Genomic DNA, 19,965 nt, shown 5'->3' on the forward strand with positions numbered 1-19,965 from the left:
TATCGCTCTACACCTAAATCCATTTCTGCACAGAAGAGGAACTAAATTCCATTCCCATATTCAGAACCAGAACAGGATCAAATTGTAGTCCGCTGACCATTTTTTAAAACCGTAACATAAACTGGGCCCTGAAACAGAAAAATCATCTTTATTCACCACAGTGTTTTGAATAAAAATTGGTGTGAGTAATTTCTCATCTTTGCATACATCACAACAATATAAAAACAATTTCTTAGTACTAGTGGCACTCACCAGTATTTTTATTCTTTTTTTACATCCTCACTCCTCTTCATTCACTAGAATGGGGACACTGAAAAATGAAGGGTGGGCCGTAGTTTGGACATGCTGCTCAAAACGGTATACCGGTAAACGGTATACGGTATACTTACTGAATTATTTGCTAACATTAGCCAAAAAAAATCCACACTGTCATCAAAGCTCACATAATTTTGCCGGAGTTCTCAATGGCACCTTATGGTGATATTGACTCTAATAACATACTTAACTGACATGTATTGTGGCCATCTCCGGGTTTGATTATGAAGATGGTCGGCAGGTTTTTCATGTTGTCATCTGCTCCATTGATGATCTTCATGCCCTCAGTGGAAGACTCCACAAAGGAACTGTCCGCCACACTTTTCTTGCCCATGAAATGACCTAAATTAACACCAGCAGATCATCATAAATTTATGAATTGAAAAAAAAAAGGGGCCTCTTACCTGTCGCCCACATTCCTCCTTTTGGATACATCTTCATCCTCACACCCTTGTTTCTCATCTGGTTCAAACGAAGACTTCTCGAAGAAGTTATAGCCATGTATGATGCGAGGAGGACGCAAAACAGGAGTCCTGCTCTCCAAACTGACATGCCTTTCATACCTTTTAGACGTTAGGTGGTATTTCTCTTAAAATATCTTCGCTTTTGCGCTCCGGGCTAGAAAAGAACAGTTATAGTGGAAAAAGGATGGGCTTATTATTCTAATGACGTGAAGTCACCGTTCTGATGGTTTGCATCTTATTGGCGTGTTGCGAGAGCCAATTGGATCCAAAAGCAAATGGTGCCCATGTCAACATTTGCATTTTCATTATATGTGAGTCAAAAATAAAAGCCAAGACAAGAATAAAATAATCAAATGCACCAATTTATTTGTATTTCATTTGGGTAAACATAACAGTAAGGCACAAGGTGCCACTGCATGCCGAATAATGTCATAGCTTAAGAAATGCTCTTAAGGTATACAAATCGCTGTACAGTAACAAAAAAAAAGTACAAAAAATGTCCTTGAACAAGCACAAAAGGACAAATCATGCATGTCAGCCTAAGGATGCGGGGAAAGAAAGTAGAAAGTTAAGAACTCATGTAACACTTACATAACAGTTCACAAGTCAATATGACTTAAAAGTCCCAATATGGTTCCAAAAATCAATTTATAAAATTTAACAATGTGGGATAATACACATTCTGCATTGCACTGAGATTTAACTGTGGCTCTGCGCATTTAACAATCACTGTCATTTACCGAGGAGGTAGATACCGTCACGATTTCAGCACAAAAAAGTCACAGAGAGGCGTCCCTCCCTTATCATAATATTTTCCTCCAGTCTCAAGAATGCACGTCTCACCTTGATGAACGTACATTGATTTTGACATAACAGAACTCACGGGACTCCAAAACTCCTTTTGCGGAAATCTGAGGTATTTTCAATACTGCAAAATCTCACATTCAACAACCTTCTTTGCAAGCATTCATGAACACAAAAGCATACGTTGATTAAATAGTTAGTCCTGCAGCCCGACATTTGTAAGGAGTACTGCTTGTAAATGAATAGTGCATAAAAGAATAGCGCCGGGAATGCCGTTCGGAAGGCATTTGGTGGCGATAATACTAAGATTGAAGTAACTAAATTGCAGTTGATAATAAAAGTGAAAAAAAAAACATAAAAGCATAATCTTATCCATGCTATTATCGATTTGTACCAAAACAAAAATCTCAGTTTTGTTACTGTCATCATGTTGGATGAAATATTTGCTGTAAAAAAAATCCCAAACGATTGCTTCAGCATGCAAAGTTAAATAAAAACCTATAAAAACAACTTTATCTAATATATAGATATAGATGTATATAAAATACATTTTTCTAATGAAATCTCTGTTGTAATGTTGCTGCAGTGGCTCTGTAAAAAGTGTGAGCATGCATAGCATTGAGCAGCGTGTGGGTTTTCCAGTTGGAAAGCAGCTTGAGAAATGTGTGGACGGTGATGTCACTGCCCTGATGTCTGAGTGAGATTCGAATGAGAGTCCTTGTTCTGAGAGTCCTCGGCCGCCTTCTGTTCCACCTCAGGATCTTTCACCTTGTGGACGATGACCTGGTGTCTGCTGAGGGACAGCGGCGACGTGAAGCACAGGCCGCAGAGAAGGCACTGGGGAGTGTTTTCAGCGCTTTTATGTTGCGCTATGTGCTCATGGAACTGGGAGTTGTCATCCGTGATGAATCCGCACTTAGAGCAGCGGAACTGACTTTTTAGACGCTTACTTGGAGGAGCCTCCAGAGAATCTGTCACGTCCTGACCCTTCTCCTTGCCTGCGTTAGGCAGTCGTGAATCCTGCAAATGAAAGATGTCTCGATATAAGGAGCTTTTCTTAACATTGAGTTGAGTTAAAAAAAAAAAAAAAAGTTACCTTGCACGATACCTTTTTGCATTCCTGGATGGAGGTTTTCGGCATTTGACCGAGGTCAGGATTTTTAATTCCATGCATAAGACTGATGTGGTTCTTGATCATCACACTGCTGGTAAATGTTGTCTTTCTGTCTGTGCAATACCTGAAGACAGTCCATGAAAAATAAGCCAGTGTTTCCTCTATATTCATTTCGGAGCTGCTTGGACCGAACGATAATGTAAATTGTAATAGATAATTAAGGCTCTTAACCTCCAAAGCTCACCAATCAGTGGTTTAAAAAAAACTGTTTAAAAAAAGCTGTCTATTCTCCTGGAAGTCATTTCTTCAACACTCTGCGTTAAACTAGTATGTTTTATGTAAAAATCGATGTCTTTAGATTTTTGTATTCATAAATTGTATTAAAATACAAACAAATCAACCAGTGCGCAGGGATAATTTGTGTTACACATTCAAGGAGCTATTGTACAAAAATCGTGTACATCTTTCTAGTTATCTTACCAACAAGTGTATATTTTCTTCTTGCCATCATGCTCAGAGCGAATGTGTCTTCTCAGTCCCGTTGTGGAGTTGAAGGACTGCTCGCACTGTCGGCAGGGGTAGCGCTTTAAAGACTGAGGACAGGAAACATTGAGTGAACATTTGAATGGCACACGTGAACGTTTTCATTTGTTTGAAATTTTACGGCACGGACTACGGAGGGGCTGTGAGGAAATCTATTAGAAATGACTTTATTGCTTGTTTGCAATCACATACGGTATTCGTTTTAGTCATTTGAGTTAACATTAACTACAGTAGTTCCAACAAATGTGACGCTTGAGCAGTAAGATTAGATAATGCTTTTATAGCCAGTCCTCTAACAGCAGTTGTTGTTTTGTTCTAACTTTTGTTTTGGTATAATGTATTGGTACAGTATATTACATTTGTTACGCAAATCAATGGAAATAATCTATAAAACTAATAAAAACTGAGGGAGTACAAGCAATTTTGTGGCCAAAGAAAGTAAATAGTTTCTCACCTTGCCATGCTTGGACTTCAAGTGGGAAATGTAGAGGTCTCGCTCAGGGAAACACTGAAGACATTCCCCACACGTCCAGCCAGATGATTTCACCCGAGTACTGCTGTCCTTCTCTGTCTTTTTTCGGGGCACCTCCGAGCACTTCACAGGGGTATGGATGGAACTGGACTTCTGATGCAAACCACTATTGTTCACTATTTGTTTACTGTTCACCTCCATCTCTGGTCTCGCCTCTCCTCCATGTACACTCTGCGGAAATGGAAAATAAAAATACAGGGCAAATAGTCACATGATATGAAACTTAGTGTATATAAAGTTGTTTCATAAGTTTAGAATTTTTTGTGCGGGGGGCATGAAATTTATCGAATGTATCTGTCTAATGACAATAAAGGCATTCTACTCTATTTTGATCAGGTTTGAAATTGAACAGGATTCAATCATTTTTTTCTTATCTAGGTCACCGTTTTTTGTTTTAGAGCATAGGCGTCGAGCTCCAGTCCTCGAGGGCCAATATCCTACATGTTTTCCGGTTTTCTCTCCACAACACACCTGATTCAAATGATTAGCTTATTAGCAAGCTCTGCAGGAGTTTGAAATTGATCCTAATCATTTGAACCGGGTGTGTTTGAGAGAGAAGGTTAAAAAACATGCAGGATAGCGGCCCACGAGGACTGGAGTTTGACACCTATGCTCTTTTAGAGCATTTTATTTTTTATTCTTCCACCTTCAAATGTCAACCCACCTCCATGCAGTACATTCCAAAAAAGATTCCTCCCAAACATAATTTACACTCACAAAGATAAACAGTTTCTTAACACGACTGAGGTTTACCTTGAAATGCTGCATCAACAGGTGCTTTTGCGAGAAAACCGAATTGCATTCTGGACACTTAAAGACGCAACAGAGACGCTTGTTGGCGTCTTGATGAAAATGCTGAAAGAGTAACCACTTCTTTTGGAAAATGTCACCACATGAGCACTTGAAGTTGAGTCTGCGAAACAAAGAGACGTTTAAATCAGACCAGAGGAACTGGAAAAGAACACAATGCAACTTATAATGACGTGGTCATGAGGGTGTAACTTACTGAGGAGGGATTTTGCTAGCGCTGTGTTTATTCTTTAAATGAGCTTCATAGCTGTCTGATGTTTTGAAGGCCATGGGGCAGGCTGAGCATCTGTGAAGAACCACACAGTGTTTCTCCTCTATGTGTGACTTTTGTCCAAGAAGGGTTTTGAAAACCACTTCACAGTGAAGACACCTGCAAGGACGGAAAGTGAACAGGGTGAAAGTGGGCTCAGTTCTGAATAGGAACTTCCCGTTCCTACAATGGCACGGATCTAAATCAAGTTGAAAATATTATGATAATGCTTTTTGAAAAAGACTGACTGACTGTTAAAACACAAGCACTGAGCTAATGCTAACTTACTTGTACCAGGCTTTGCGTGCATAGTGGAGACAGTTTTCCCTGACGTGCTTCTGAATGTCCGCACCGAGACCCATGGCGCCGCACTCGGGGCAGCAAAAAGGGGGCTTGAGTGCGTGGATGCGCTGGTGGGCTTTCAAGCTGCACCAGTTTGGTAACAACATGGAGCAAAGCTTGCAAACCTATTGGGAGACATGGAAGGGGGAAAAAAAGGATTGTATCATTGTTTTAGGAAACTTGAAAAGTTGAGGCGAAAACGCTTAAAAAGATTGCAAGTATTTTGTTAGTTGACTCTAATTGAAGTATATAATAAACCCCGATAGTAATTCATGGCTTGTTTGCTAGCCGTTCGTATTACTCCGTACTAAGGAAATAACTCTCAGTTTCAAAAAGGTTGGTGACCCCTGCTACTATCTACTTCTAACAATACCACTACATATGTAGTTCCAAAGTTTAGTAAATCGGATGACGGATGGCACGAAGCATTGTTGTTTTTTTTTCGTTCAAAAATGCTTTGCATTGGTGAGGGGGTACTTGGGTGGAAACATTTTCACAAGTCATACATTGTTGAAAAAAGGTTGCAAACCCCTGCTCTAAACAATCATTTATCGAAAATAATTATCAATTTATATGGTAATGGTTTAGAGTGGATTAATCAGTGCACCTCTATTCCACACAACTGACAAAATTCCAATCCAATAGATCTCACAGGATTTATTTGCTTTAACTTTTCATAAAGAAAAAAACAAACAAACAAAAAAAAACGTATACATACCAATTCTTTCTTATCGCCTGACGAAGCTTGATAATGGCTAGCGAGGGCTCGGTGGTCCGAAATTTTCTTGTTGCACTCCAAGCACCACAATTTGTGGTTGGTGACGTTGTCTGGATAGAGGGGCATAACGGCTTGGCTTTTAAGTGCACGTGACGGCGTGGCACGGGAGTCTGTTTTGAGTGGCTCATTACTGAGAGGAGCGAACATGTGCGCCTCCGCGATGGGCTTCATGTGGAGCTGCGTGCACTGCATCACCGAGCCGTTGTTCTTGTGCTCCCTGGCGTGCGCCAGCAGGGCGCACTTATTGAAGAACACCAAGGTCTTGTTGCAGTGCGTGCATCCCACCTCGATGTGGACGCTCCTCCTGCTGTAATGGAACGCCAGGCTTCGTTCGACCCCAAACGAGTCCCCGCACTCCAGGCAGCGATAGCCTCGGGCCGGGAGGCGGATACCGCTCTCGGGCGGGGGGTTTAGGTTCGGCACGTATGTTGGCACGGGGTTGCCTTTGTTCAGCAGGCGGTTTAGAGTGCCCGCTGCTGTGTTAGGGACAGACGTTCGGGGCCAGGTCTTCATTTGATGCACCAATGGGACAGTGCTGCACACAGATGAGGAGATTGCGTGCTGGTTGGATTGATGCGAGGTGGAACGAGCGGTCACCGAGGCGGCCACGCTGTGTGGGACAAGATTTAGACTGGCAAGGTGTGCTGCTTTGGGAAGGAAGCTAGAACTTCCTGCTTGTCCTTTAGAAGATATTCTCTTTGGTGGATGTGCCCGTTGGGCAGCTGATCTTTTGACAGGTAAATTCTGGAACACTGTCGGACTTCTGGCGGTTTCCTCTGATTTGCTGTGCAAGACTTTGGGTGAATACGCTCCATCTTCACTAAACAAGCTCTGCGACGGCGACGACTCGTAGGCCGAGTGGACGTCGTCTGTTTCCGAATCGGGCAGGACGCTGGTAACGGTGCGCTTCACCTGCCCACCGGTGGTTTTGATGGTCTTTATTCGGACCTTGGGCACGACCGGGGGGGATCCGCCGGCCTTGCCGCTGCTGTCGCTGCAGATACTCACGGGGCTATCGGGCGGCTTCATAAGGCGCTTCACCGCTTCGAGTGGGCTCATGGGACTACGAGGGGATATGGGCACCTTGGGGCTGTATTTCATGCCGTCGCCGTGCATTGCTGGAGATTCTCTGGGACTCTTGGTGTGTTCACTGAAGTCATTTTTAGCATTGAGAGCCACCAGGGCCTCAAGGCCAGATGGCACTTTGGATGCATATGGCTTTACTTGGCTAAATGAGTCAGGGCCATTCACAGATGTTCCCAAATTGCAGGTAGTCTCACATAAGCTTTTGTTACTGTTGAGAGGAGGAACATTGCTGTGTGCTATTGTCATTTTATTAATCACACCGCTGTCAGGTGGCTCCTCATTTTTTCTCCTGGGTGAATTAGTGTCCTTCTGGAGCTCATCGAAAATACAAAGCTCCGTTTTTTGTAGATTGTCTGCTGCTGAGGTTTCCATCAAGTCGGATTCTCCTGTGAAACACAATCTCTCTTGCTTTGGATGCGCATTTTCTCTTTTTCGTAAACTGTCTTCACGCTCAGGACTGGAAACAGGAGTCAAGTGAGAGTGTGATTGGGAATAAAGTGGCGTAGCGTCAGGTTTGTGTTGAATCGGTGCTTTTCCAAGAAATTCGCTTGAATATTCCCCGTTCAGGGCAGAGACAAATGATTTGCTGAAGACAGAGTTTGCAGTCTCCCCAGATCCCTGTCCATTATAACCATTATGCAAAGCTGCTCCTGAGTGTGGCCATTTTCCAAAACCTCCTGATGGCTCCTGATGATGTGTGTTTTTCACAATCACACTGACAGCAGGAATATCCACAACAGGTACTGCTTGATTATTCAATAAACTCTCGTTTGCGGATACTCCCGGGTGTTTTAGATTCGCCTCATCATTCCCCTCCTGAATGGGCTCTTTGGCGTCCAAGCCGGTGGCATCAGGGATGTCAAAGGCAGCCAGAAGATCATCGAAGTCCGGGGTTTTCATGTCACCCATGTCTGCACTGACTCGTAAACCTGCACAGGACACAGCATGAATTCAATGAATCCTCAACGCCGAATAAAGAGGCACACAGCAGGTGAAACTTTAACTGACGTTCAATTGAGATTTCTTTTTAACTCTTGTAACATTAACTTTGCTATCACGCTAACGAGCTAAACTGAACGAATACTTAACTCGCATATATTTGGTAGCCACTCAAATTAACTGTCAATTTATTCAATCCTCCACATTCAATTCTTGATGGATATTGAACCGTTCGAATGTCTGTCTGAAACGCATGCACAATGTTTTGACATTAGCAGTTAGCCGAAAAGCTAACTTAGCTGCGTCGGTACATTACGTTGGCGAGTCAACAAGCTAACTCGATACTGGTCACGTAAAACACGAGGAGCGATCGATGGGCTTTCTTACCATTTGAAACGGGGATGCTAAACAATTCTATAAATTACTGGGACGCCTTGCTCTAGTCTTGCATTAGAGCACGTTAGCCAACGTGTGCTAGGTTATAGCGATGCTAAGTAGCTAGCCTAGCAACAACTTCGGCTTCTTTTTTTCCCTCGAAAAAAAATGTATTCCCCGCGGTTTGTCTCACAGGCGGGAGGCGGTACCGTTGCTAGCGTTCTAGACGCAGTTAAGTGCATAGTGAAGATATTTCCCCACGACAAACATTGTTTGTCGTTCTCAGACGTTTTACCAGTTATTAAAAAAATATATATATTTTCAAACCTTTTTCAATGATGTACGTGTACGTTTTTTTGTCAATGATGTATCTATGAAAAATATATTTTGAGCCAAATGTCCCCTAATCAGTGGATAGCTTTTTGAGTATTTAAAAAGAAAAAGAAAAAAATAATAACTTATAAAAGTGATGTAACATCCACGTCTATTTTCTTAAACATTGGAGCTACATTTGTAGTTGTGTCTCTAGGTGTATCCCGTTGAACAACTCTACAGGATGAATCACGTAACATCATTTGTTCCGTTGCTGACTTGCCCATCGGAAAATGGTGTCATTATTGACAATGCATATCAGCGTAAAACTTAATAATTGCATACAACGTTTTGCACAATTTAGCAAATTTAATTATGGATTTACCTTGCTCTTAATTTGAAAAGAAACGTACCTTTCCTTTCACAGATTTGAAAATACCAGCAGAAAACCGGTTAAAATCTCACCTACTCACTAAAGTACCTTCACACATTTGCAGGGGTACATGAATCCCCATTTGAGAGCCACAGATGACGTCATTATAGGCTATAAACGAGATACGTGAAAATGCACGGAATTGATTTCATTTAAATGAAATTCCAGGCAAGGTTGCTTCATTTATTTTCACATTTTACACACAAAACAACTCAATGTGTGTGATACATTAAAATAACATTACACATACAATCATTTGCATCATATCAGCTAATGACAGAGAAGAAAACTACCTTTCCAAACTTCCCTCAAGAACATACATGGTCAACACAAAAGAAGAATCCAAAAAAGTGAAGATTTAAGTGAAGATTGTAAAGGTTCATTTGCAAGGGGTATAGGAGGGGCCCCTCATGTCGGCACGGGCTACATGCAACCTGTTGCCTATCCCTGATTAAGACTGAAGAAGAGTCAATCAAGTGCACGCAGCTCTATGAAAAAGTTCTTGTTAGGTATGGATGGTTAGCTATTGATGATTGCATAATTATTGGAAAACCTACTTACAGCTCTGTTTTTAACCTTCCTCACAGTGACCATCTTTACTGAATCTTCTGAACCATGGACTAGCAACATTTTACAAGAGGCCATGTGTTGTTTTGGGTGTGACAAGAGAACAGGAAGGAGGTGATGACCAAAGTTCAGCCATGAAAAGTAATCACGAAATATCCCTGAGGTAAATTCATTATCAATCCTGATTGCATCATACAAGTAATATTTTTATTATACCACACACATATACACTTGGAAGACATTCATTCTCCTAAAATAAATGCAGGTATTTTCCCTCTAAAGCAAAGCATACTTTTAATGCATATATATATATATATATATATATATATATATATATATATATATATATATATATATATATATATATATATATATATATATATATATATATATATATAATACATGTTTTCTTTTGTTTGTTTTTAAATTATTTCTTATGCTGATCTTATTGTCTGTTTTTTCTCTTTATTTTGTATGCGCACACTTACTGTCTTAAAATACATGTGGAAAATTTCTCTTGGGTCCAATTGACACTTTGAATGCATTTTTTAATGTACTGATTTCCCATATCAGGAATATATTGTCAAAAGCAAAAATAATATTAACCCTTCTGTTATATAAAATGGATCTGATTTTAAAATCCAAGCCAATATTTTAATTTTACTTGAGAAAAAAAATCCTATCATCAATCAAATAAACCTGTTTGGACAAAACGAATTGTTAAAAATTGTGGGGGAAAAAGTGAGGGAAAAAATTGTCAACAACAAAAACAGCCTAATTATATTTTTGCATCGCACCTTATACATATTCCTTCAGCCCTTTTTTAATACTTGCAGAAAGATGCAAATGGCATTGCCTGTGAGAAGCTCTTACTACTAAATTGACCTGTTTTGAAGTTTAAAAAAATCCAAATGTTAAAAATTGTGGGGGAAAATGTCTTTGTGGGAAAAATTTCAACAACAAAAACAAATTTGGATTTTACATTTTACAGTTCAGAATCAAAGAGTATATTGTAATGATATATATCCGTTGAATTGTGTTATACACTGTACTGTACCTATTTAGCTGAAATTTATGAAAAACTGGTATAAAATTTCCCAAAGAGATTTTACAATCTGTTTTCATCAAAATAGGAGGAAGTTTTTTTCACATGACGTGCATTAAAGCTGTTTATGACATTATCCACGCCTCTGTCCTGTTCCACCAGGGCTGATGGCATAAGTACTGAATGTGTCTCTCAGTTAATGATAAGACGTGTAGTGCAGGGCACTGGACAGCGCAGCATTTGCCGACTGAGTCAAGGAGCACACACAATGAGTAAGCCATTATCCCCGCTTTTAATTTTGCCTCTTTGGATAACACTTGTCTGTTTGTTGATTTATGTTTGCTTATTCCACGTGTTTTTTGGGTTTGCAAACGCAAATTGCTTTGTCACAAAGATTGTCCCGACTTTTAAAACTTGCTCAAAATGGATGGTCGTTTGTATTCTGCAGAGGACAAAAAACATTATAAACTTAAGAATAGCAGCCTGCCCAATGGGAACGGAAGCCTTGCCAATGGAAATGGAAGCCTGTCCAAGGGAAATGGAAGCTACAATGAAGCGTTTGAAATGGAGGTATGAGATACTGTTCATTTTTTGAAAAGTGACATGTTTTGTTATAATATAACACAATGTTCTCAGGAGGGCATCACAGTTGACACTAGCAAGACCACAGAACAGACAGAGCAGTCTCGAAGGGGAGTGGGATCATATCTGAGGTGTGTCTGGTTCATTTCGGTGCACCGCATTGTATTGCTCACCTTTATTATACACTTCAAAAACATACTTGTAATCAATCTGTTTTGAATGCATCGAAATGGACTATTTACAAAAGGTGATGTGATATTCACTTTTGGGTGATATTTCAAGATGGTTCTTAAATGCACAACAATTTTCATAGGTGAATTTAATTGGACCTTTTCTCAAATTTATTAATGTATATAATAATCTGTTTGATCCCCCTGAGACCCAGCCTATTCATTTGTCTCCACTGTTGTGTCCATTTAGTCTGTGCAAGACAGCAAGGTTAATTACATCATCGGAAAGGCGAATCATTAGGCTGAGTTTCAGGAAGATGGCTGGGAGAGTCATAGCCATGTGTGCAGTGTTGAGCCATTTATGCATTCAAGGAAAACACAAACAATAAATGTATAAAATTACTGTCGACACACAATTACTACAACTATGACTAAATAGCCCATCAGCTTTAGGTTTCTTCAGGAATTTCACCCCAAAACTGGATATCACTAACTTTTTGTGAGTATCGTGTATTTGATTACATTTCAACCTTCAGTATATGAATAATAAACTTGTCTAAGGGGTCAACAAATTGTACACTGGAATCCTCATTATATGTCCTGTTTTCTCTAGCCAAGTTTTCAAGCCGATTAATGCCGCTGAAGATTGCTTGAGAAATCACTCCAAAATCTTCAAGTACACGTTCCTGGTCATATTCGGTGCAGGTACTGTAAAAAAGAATACTTGACTCTAGTACCATATATTAAATCACAATTTCAATATCAAGGGAAAATACTTAATTTGAAGAAAAGCGCTCATAGGAAAAACTTTCATTCAGATCTGTTTGATTGTCATCTTTTAAATGCTATAACATATTTATAGCTTTTTGTAGTGTTTCCCGTACCATCAGAGTGAACCAGAGTTTGTAAATAATTGACCTAGACGAGAGTGTCAGATTTCTCATTAGTTACTCATTTGAAGCCCTAATGTGTTTTTTTTTTTTTTTTTTCTCCCACCACTCTGTAGGTTATTTGGCATACGTCATTGCAGCCTGTGTTTTGGATTTCCAGCGGGCCATTGGTCTGGTTGTCATCACCTGTTTGTTTGTTGTGTCTAAGTCCTATGATCTTGTGAAAAAGTACTGGGGAGAGAGCATCAGTCGTTGTTTTGATCCTGTAGCAAGCTGCTTCAAAGCCAACTTAACATGGCTCAAATGGTAAGTGGATGTTCTGATCTCTGGGACGCCCTTCCAATGGAGTCCAATTGTTGAAACGTTTGTATTTCAGGGTCTTCATCGTCATTGTTGTGGTCCTTTTGGTGCTGTGGCTCGTGTTAGACACGAGAAAGCGACCTGAGCAGCTTATTTCCTTCGGAGGTGTATGCATGTTCCTCCTGCTCACCTTCCTCTGCTCAGCACACAGGACAGCGGTGAGGCTTTTCTTTTTTTTTTTTTTTTTTTAATGGATAATCACCATGGCGACCATTTCGAAATGGCTTATCTCCATGCTTATCTCTCATGTCTTTTGCTGAGACTTTGGATATCGTTTGTCCTTGCGCGTGCATCATCCCGCGAGTTTTGCAGAGTTGCTTCCTTGCAAAAACACAACGTTTTATGGCGGCTTCCTGAAAGATAGCGGGACAGCACCTGCTGATAAAAAGTGTGACGTTGTCGTGTTGTCTATTCACTTTTAGGTGTCCTGGCGGCCTGTGTTTTGGGGGCTCGGCTTGCAGTTCTGCATTGGGCTTTTTGTCATCAGAACCGAGCCCGGACTCATAGCTTTTCAATGGCTCGGACGACAAGTGCAGGTGAATATTTTAATAAAGTGGAATAATAACATTATCTTTGATTTAGTATTGTGCATTGTTGATTTATCAAAATATAGAACACGGGCTGCCTCTTGTAGTATGTTAAAGCAGTCGCCAACTGCCGGTCCGCGGCCCGGTACCGTGGATTAACTGGTACCAGGCCGCGTGGACCGCACCTGAAACAATGACTGAGTTGGCTAGTGTTTGTGTTGTTTTGCTTCCCTCCTGAGGCGTTTTTGACTAATTCCTCTAATTTCAGTAAATTCCAAAATGCGTTTTGAGCTTGAATACTTAATCACACGACACCTCCGGTTCACGGAGCTGCTATACATCAACTGAACAGTTCTCGTTTCCGTGTTTACAGCCACTCGACAGCTCCAAGTGTCATTGTAACTTTAATATGGAATTATATTTGTGCCACTGTCGCGAGCGAGCAAGTAAAGATTTTGAGCGAGGACCTATGAATAGCACAGAAAATGTATTGAGCGAACAATGATTTTTTTGAAAAGTCATTCGACTGCTGTCGTCAGCCAATATGGAAGACTTGAACACTGCTAGCTGGCATCTAATTTATGCTAGACACTACCCTAGCAACAGGCACCGTAACAATCAAATGTCAGCGGAATTAAGTTGTTTTTTAGTGCCCTAAATTGGCAATTGAATGTGATTACATAACCACAATGCTCAGTATGGGTTAAAAAATTAAGAATAAAAACTGGCAATTTTAACAAAGCAGTTACCAGTATGACTACAAGATTGCAATACCCAATATGAGTTAAAAAAAAAAAACTCAATAACTCACTATGAGTGTTTATTAATGACGCGGTTTTAGGATGTATACTTATTTAAACCAGTACAGGCCCTACCTTATGCCTGGCAGCAATTTTGTTTTAACTATCTGGATCACGTGCTTATCGTTGACGCTGCTTTATAATGCTGTTCAACCTCATGAAAGGGTTCTCATGCAGATGATTCCTTCGATAATAATTTATTTTAGTGCTGAGTTCCGCTCATTATCTTTACTGAGTTGCTGTAATTTGTCCTGTGACTCACATTTGGAAATGATAAGTTTTGAGGTTAAAACGCCGTAAGTTACGTTTTCATTACATAATTCCTGTTTGTCTTGTATTTTTCAGATTTTCCTGGACTACACAAAAGCAGGATCGAAGTTTGTTTTTGGAGATTTGATCAACGGGATCTTTGCCTTCCAAGTCAGTGGCCGTGCAGATGATGTGCAAATTGATGGCTTGTACCCATGAAAAAAAAAAAGCTAATTATATTTGATGCCATTGGTGTCTCTCTTAGGCGATGCCAATCGTGGTTTTCTTCAGCAGCATCATGTCCGTGCTTTACTTTCTGGGCCTAATGCAGTGGCTCATCCTGAAGGTAAACATTTTCCACCTCTTAATAGGCCAGCAAGGGTTCTAATCATGTTTTTTTTTTTTTTTTTTTTTCTCAAATGCCCATGCAGATCTCATGGATTATGCAGATAACGATGGGAACCTCTCCAACAGAAACCTTGAGTATAGCAGGCAATATATTCATCGGGCAGGTAATCTTGACAAGAACTGTTCTGTATTTTTTTTTTTTTTTTTGCTTTATAGGCATCCTCCCAGCTTGTTCTTTCCCTTTTTTTGTGCATCAGACAGAGGCTCCGCTGCTGATTCGGCCCTATTTAAAGGACATGACCAAATCTGAGATCCATGCTGTTATGACTGGAGGATTTGCCACAATTGCAGGCAGTGTCATGGGAGCATTCATTTCATTTGGGGTAAAAAGACACCATTTTTAAAATCCAAATCAAAAATGATATGTGATCAGTTTTAGCCACGCCCCCAGAAATGATGAAAAACAATTGAACATTTTTTTTTATTGTATTTTGATTTCCATCCCTTTATTTAAAAAAAAATGGGCATTATTTCAAGATGACGACAAATATTTATAATCCAGTCCCTGAACTGGTCAGTAACATGTCAGGAAATTGGAAAGTAAAAACAAAAATATGACCTATCATCGTATGTTGCAGATCGACGCATCCTCCTTGATAGCAGCATCGGTTATGGCTGCTCCCTGTGCACTTGCTTTCTCCAAGCTGTCCTTCCCAGAGACAGAGGAGAGTCCCTTCAAATCAGAAGAGACCATCAAAGTGGCTTGTGGGTGTGTATACATCATTCACTTAATTCATGTCCACTCTGTGCTCCTTAACTCTTTTACCACCATCCTTTTTTAGCCGTAAAATATTCATTTTTTTGTTTTTAAAGAACTCTTTTACTACCAGGATTTTACTACCAGGACACACCTGTAGCCTAACACTCGAAAATTATTTGAAAAAAAATATTGATGGGTATTTGAGGTAGAATGGATACTTAAAAATGTAAAATCCTTTTAAAAACATGTGCTTTTTTTCGCAGAGTTAAAAGTATAGTCCACTGATTCAACCAGCCATTTGTAGCCGTCAGCCTAATACGCCAAAATGTTGAAAAAATTATAAAAAGCTATCTAAAGTAGTATGCCTGGACTCTTATTTGTTTCTGTCATGTGATGTGTAATTGCAATACAATAAGAATTTTCATCTTTTCATCTTTTTTTTTTTTTTTTTTTTTTTAGTCTCATTCACTTTGATGCACTTGGTTGTTTTTTTCTGTTTTAGACTAAGCTGTAATCTGTATAAATGCTGTAAAAACATAATTAACAGTAGTTAAAACTTGATTTATATTGTTTTTATCTTTTGTTAATGTTAAAAAGGATACAGGTTTAGGTATACTTGTACAATTTTTATCGATAATCTTATTTATAGTACAGTAATCATGTTGAGTGGGGGGGGGGGGGGGTTCTCTTTCCTGGGGGGGCTTGCCAAAATATAATTGAGAAGCACTGCTTTAGCCCACCTCTCAGAAATATTTGAAAAAAAATAGGGTTAGTTAAAATTGGTATCTGGAGTAGAATGTCTGGATTCTAAAAATGTAAAATCACATATTTGTAGTATGAGTTAACATGACTCAATACTCCTTAGAGAGGAGCGGAACATTCTGGAGGCAGCCAGCAGCGGAGCGTCAGCCTCCATCGTTTTGGTTGCCAACATTGTTGCGAACCTCATCGCCTTCCTCGCCATCCTCGCCTTCATTAACGAAGCTCTGAGCTGGCTCGGGGGGATGGTGGGATACCCCGACGTCACCTTTCAGGTACGTGTCAGCGCGACACCCATCCGAGAGATCATCAGGCTCGCCTGCTAATTCAAAATCTTGCTTTTGTTTCAGCTGATATGCTCTTACGTTTTCATGCCCCTGGCCTTCATGATGGGAGTGCCGTTCGAGGAGAGTTTTACCGTCGCTGAGCTGATTGGCATCAAGCTTTTCCTCAATGAATTTGTGGCCTATGAGAAATTATCCTCACTCAAGACCAACAGACTTAATGGAATAGATGCAGTCATTGGGGGGGAAAGGCAGTGGATTTCGGTGAGTACGTGTAGCATTTATGCATGCACACACGTTGAGGGATAAGAAATGAGGTCCAGCCAATAGATGTATTTATTTTCGGCCAGTGCCAGTATTTGGCACAAAAAGATATAGATTGCATTTTTTTTTTCAGTCATTCTTGACTGATTTTGATTTTAACCAATTTTAATCAAAGTACTTAACCCAGTGTTTCTCAACTATATTTTGCCAGCCCCCCCCTTAGAAAAGAGAAAACTTTTTGTGACCCCCCCTCAGTCGATGCACTGAATATAAATGAGATTATTATTGATGAAAACTGTTTTAGTTTACCTACACATGTATCCTTTTTAACATTAACAACAGAAAAAAAACAATTTAAATAAACTTTCAACAACAGTTTATTATTTTTATCGCATTTATACAGGTTATAGCTTAGTCTAAAACGGAAAAAAAGCAAGTGCACCAAAGTGCCTTAAACATAAAGAAAATGATGAAAATTATATCTTTATTGCAATTACATTAAACGTGACAAAAACAAAGCCTTTTTCCTGGGATCATCATTTAATTATTTTTATCGCGTTTATACGGGTTATAGCTTAGTCTAAAACGGAAAAAAAGAAGCAAGTGCACCAAAGTGCCTTAAACTAAAAGAAAATGATGAAAATTATATCTTTATTGCAATTACATTCCACGTGACAAAAACAAAGCCTTTTTCCTGGGATCATCCGCGCCCCCCCAGAGGGGCCCGCCCCACTATTTGAGAAGCACTGACTTAACCCAACAAACATTTATTGAAAGAAAGTTTGATTTATCCAAAACTTAAATCTGTGCAAAACTCTGTCAACAATAATGTATACACACATTTTATATCAGTTCCAACGCAAATGTATTCATAGCTTTTGGACAATTTGCTTTAATACCCCAAATAAGTACGTATAACACCCATAATTTCACGTGTCTTATAATTTTCATAGAAATACCTTCCTCTTTCAGGTCCGTTCCGAAATAATCAGCACCTACGCTCTCTGCGGCTTTGCCAATTTCAGCTCCCTTGGCGTCATGATCGGCGGCCTAGGTGAGTAGAATGCAATCATCCTTCGCCTTTTTTTTTTTTCAATGTTTTAACATGCACCAGCATTCTGCCGCTGTACTGATATTTGACACAGAGCATTTTCTCTTACCAAAGCCTCTATATGCCCATCTAGAAGAGCTGATGTCTCGGCTCTGGTGTTGCGAGCCTTGATCACTGCCACGTGCGTCTCGCTCGTCAATGCTTGCATAGCGGGTAGGATGGGCTTACATTTCGTCTCCTTTGGAAATCATCTTCCTCCATCCAACCTTTTTTTTTTTTAACTCCTCCAAGGGATCTTATTTGTTCCTCCATTCGACTGTGTGACGTTATTCAGTGGGTCTGATTTCAACAGCACAGATGTGAACGTGCAGAACTGCTGCATCGACCTCTTCGGAAGGTAGGCCTTGACTTTGGATCCAAACTTAAAAAATATGTACAGTTAAACCCCACATTGTTTTTCCCTAAGTAAATTATGGCAGGATGAATCGCATATTAGTTGGAAATGATGACATCAAGTCCATAACAAAGCAACTCTATGCTAAATATGAAAATGTAGGCGATAGAGCCAGAAGGTAATGGTGCTACGGTGTTGATTTGAGACCGGACTGACTTGTCATGTGACTTCTTTTCCAGTGCTGTCAACAACGGGAGCATCTCATTCGAGGGCTCTTGGAGCACGGTTAAAAACGCCACTGTTTATTTGGCCAAATGCTGTCAGTGCTGCGGCGTGTCTCAGGAGGCACTTTGTTTGTAAAAGAAGGCGAAATCTGACCGGTTGCCACCTCTGTACAAATGTAAAGACTGATGGGAAAAATATATTTTCTTAAGTTTACCCCCTGGTATGTAACATGAGACTTTATTCAACATGGTTGAGTCTTTTTAGGCAGTTAACATTTTTTTTTTTTATCTTTCTGTATTCGCACAGTTTAGTACACAGATGGAAAAAGTCTACACACCCCTATTCAAATTTCAGGTTTTTTGTGATGAACTCAAAATTGTGTTGTACAGTTATAATTCATAAAATAGAGGAAAAATGTGAATTATCTTGGCTTCGTTTTTTTGTATCGTAAAAATCTGTCATGATGAGGCGTGGACTTTTTAAATTAATTTTACATCTTTAAATAGGCAAGCAGAAATTGCCTGTTAGAAGGAAAATATTTAGTAGGAGAGTGTACTACAGTACATTAATACAGAAATCAAACAACTGCAGTTTTTAATTTAAAAAAAATATATTTTTCCTGTTTATTGCATACTGTAGTATGTTTTAAGATGTACAGTATTAACTGTGATGTATTATATTGTAAATGAATTAAGAATTTGAATTGTGTAACGTGTTGAATGTTAAAAGAAAAAAATCCTCAGGCATCAGCTGTTTAATGAATGTAAATAGCCCAAAATTCAATTGATCATTTCTGAATGGATTATCATGTTTATGGATGGACACTGTACAATAAAAAAAAAGTAAGACACCCATGCATACTGCAATATGAATCCTACTCACAAATTTTTAGATTTTTATTAAAAATACAAAATATATTAGTGTAACACTTTAGAAACGTACATTTATAATTTTTTCTTGCATTCACTCGCTCCGATACACAGCTCAGCCACAATAGTCCATCATTTTCTCACCACAATCTGAAATACTGTAACTTTGCTTCACTCTCATTTGACGCTCTCTCTTTTCTGTTTTTTCTTCCCATGCAAGTGAAAAATTGAAATCTTTTTAGAAGCCAAATGTTGACTTCCATTGACCATTAACCAAGAATCAATCCCACACATTCCCGAACATCCCAGCTGTATTTGGAATTTTAATTTATTAACCAAAGCGAGAGATAACGTCAATGTTGAAGCCTGTGTGCTCTCAGGCCAATAAAAAAATACAAACTACTCTCTCTGAGTAGGTTTAAATTGAGCTTTGCAAGTCTCGAGTGTGCTCTTTTGCCCAACGTGTCCATGGGACGGCTCCAGATAACGTCGTGGAGCTGAATCAGCAGCTGTCAGGTTACAGCTGCCAACGTACTCTTGCCTACGTAGCAATGAGCTACTCTATATCATGATTAAAATCACGGATATCAATGCATCTAACTTTGATTGTTGCTTTATGCAAGAAAATTCATATATATATATATATATATATATATATATATATATATATATATATATATATATATATATATACACAGTATATATATATATATATATATATATA

General features: G+C 39.4%; 2 protein-coding genes across 4 annotated transcripts; one reads left to right on the forward strand and one right to left on the reverse strand.

Moving 5' to 3' along the window:
- Nucleotides 1-1,120: 1,120 nt before the first annotated feature.
- Nucleotides 1,121-8,498, reverse strand: znf592 (zinc finger protein 592). 2 transcript variants are annotated; one of them, XM_088416328.1, is made up of 9 exons: nucleotides 8,365-8,498; nucleotides 5,893-7,967; nucleotides 5,121-5,299; nucleotides 4,779-4,952; nucleotides 4,526-4,685; nucleotides 3,695-3,943; nucleotides 3,178-3,290; nucleotides 2,692-2,821; nucleotides 1,121-2,603 (listed from the first exon to the last, which is right to left on the reverse strand). In XM_088416328.1, exons 2-9 carry the CDS (start codon nucleotides 7,945-7,947, stop codon nucleotides 2,262-2,264), a joined length of 3,402 nt encoding a protein of 1,133 aa, XP_088272454.1. In that variant the 5' UTR covers nucleotides 7,948-7,967; nucleotides 8,365-8,498; the 3' UTR covers nucleotides 1,121-2,261. The 2 variants fall into 2 exon arrangements, with proteins under 2 accessions (XP_088272454.1, XP_088272453.1); XM_088416327.1 differs by having other exon boundaries at nucleotides 2,680-2,821.
- Nucleotides 8,499-9,794: 1,296 nt separating this feature from the next.
- On the forward strand, nucleotides 9,795-19,825 carry slc28a1 (solute carrier family 28 member 1). 2 transcript variants are annotated; one of them, XM_088416329.1, is made up of 19 exons: nucleotides 9,795-9,827; nucleotides 10,872-10,981; nucleotides 11,158-11,279; nucleotides 11,346-11,422; nucleotides 12,075-12,166; nucleotides 12,468-12,657; nucleotides 12,728-12,869; nucleotides 13,134-13,247; nucleotides 14,384-14,458; nucleotides 14,553-14,633; nucleotides 14,719-14,799; nucleotides 14,893-15,018; nucleotides 15,274-15,404; nucleotides 16,261-16,429; nucleotides 16,505-16,702; nucleotides 17,675-17,756; nucleotides 17,868-17,966; nucleotides 18,045-18,150; nucleotides 18,387-19,825. In XM_088416329.1, exons 1-19 carry the CDS (start codon nucleotides 9,799-9,801, stop codon nucleotides 18,505-18,507), a joined length of 2,145 nt encoding a protein of 714 aa, XP_088272455.1. In that variant the 5' UTR covers nucleotides 9,795-9,798; the 3' UTR covers nucleotides 18,508-19,825. The 2 variants fall into 2 exon arrangements, with proteins under 2 accessions (XP_088272455.1, XP_088272456.1); XM_088416330.1 differs by lacking the exon at nucleotides 18,387-19,825 and having other exon boundaries at nucleotides 17,887-17,966.
- The last annotated feature ends 140 nt before the right edge of the window (nucleotides 19,826-19,965 follow it).

The sequence above is a fragment of the Hippichthys cyanospilos genome, chromosome 6 (genome assembly GCF_059441005.1).
Source record: "Hippichthys cyanospilos isolate Australia breed blue-spotted pipefish chromosome 6, RoL_Hcya_1.0, whole genome shotgun sequence".
NCBI lineage: Eukaryota > Metazoa > Chordata > Actinopteri > Syngnathiformes > Syngnathidae > Hippichthys > Hippichthys cyanospilos.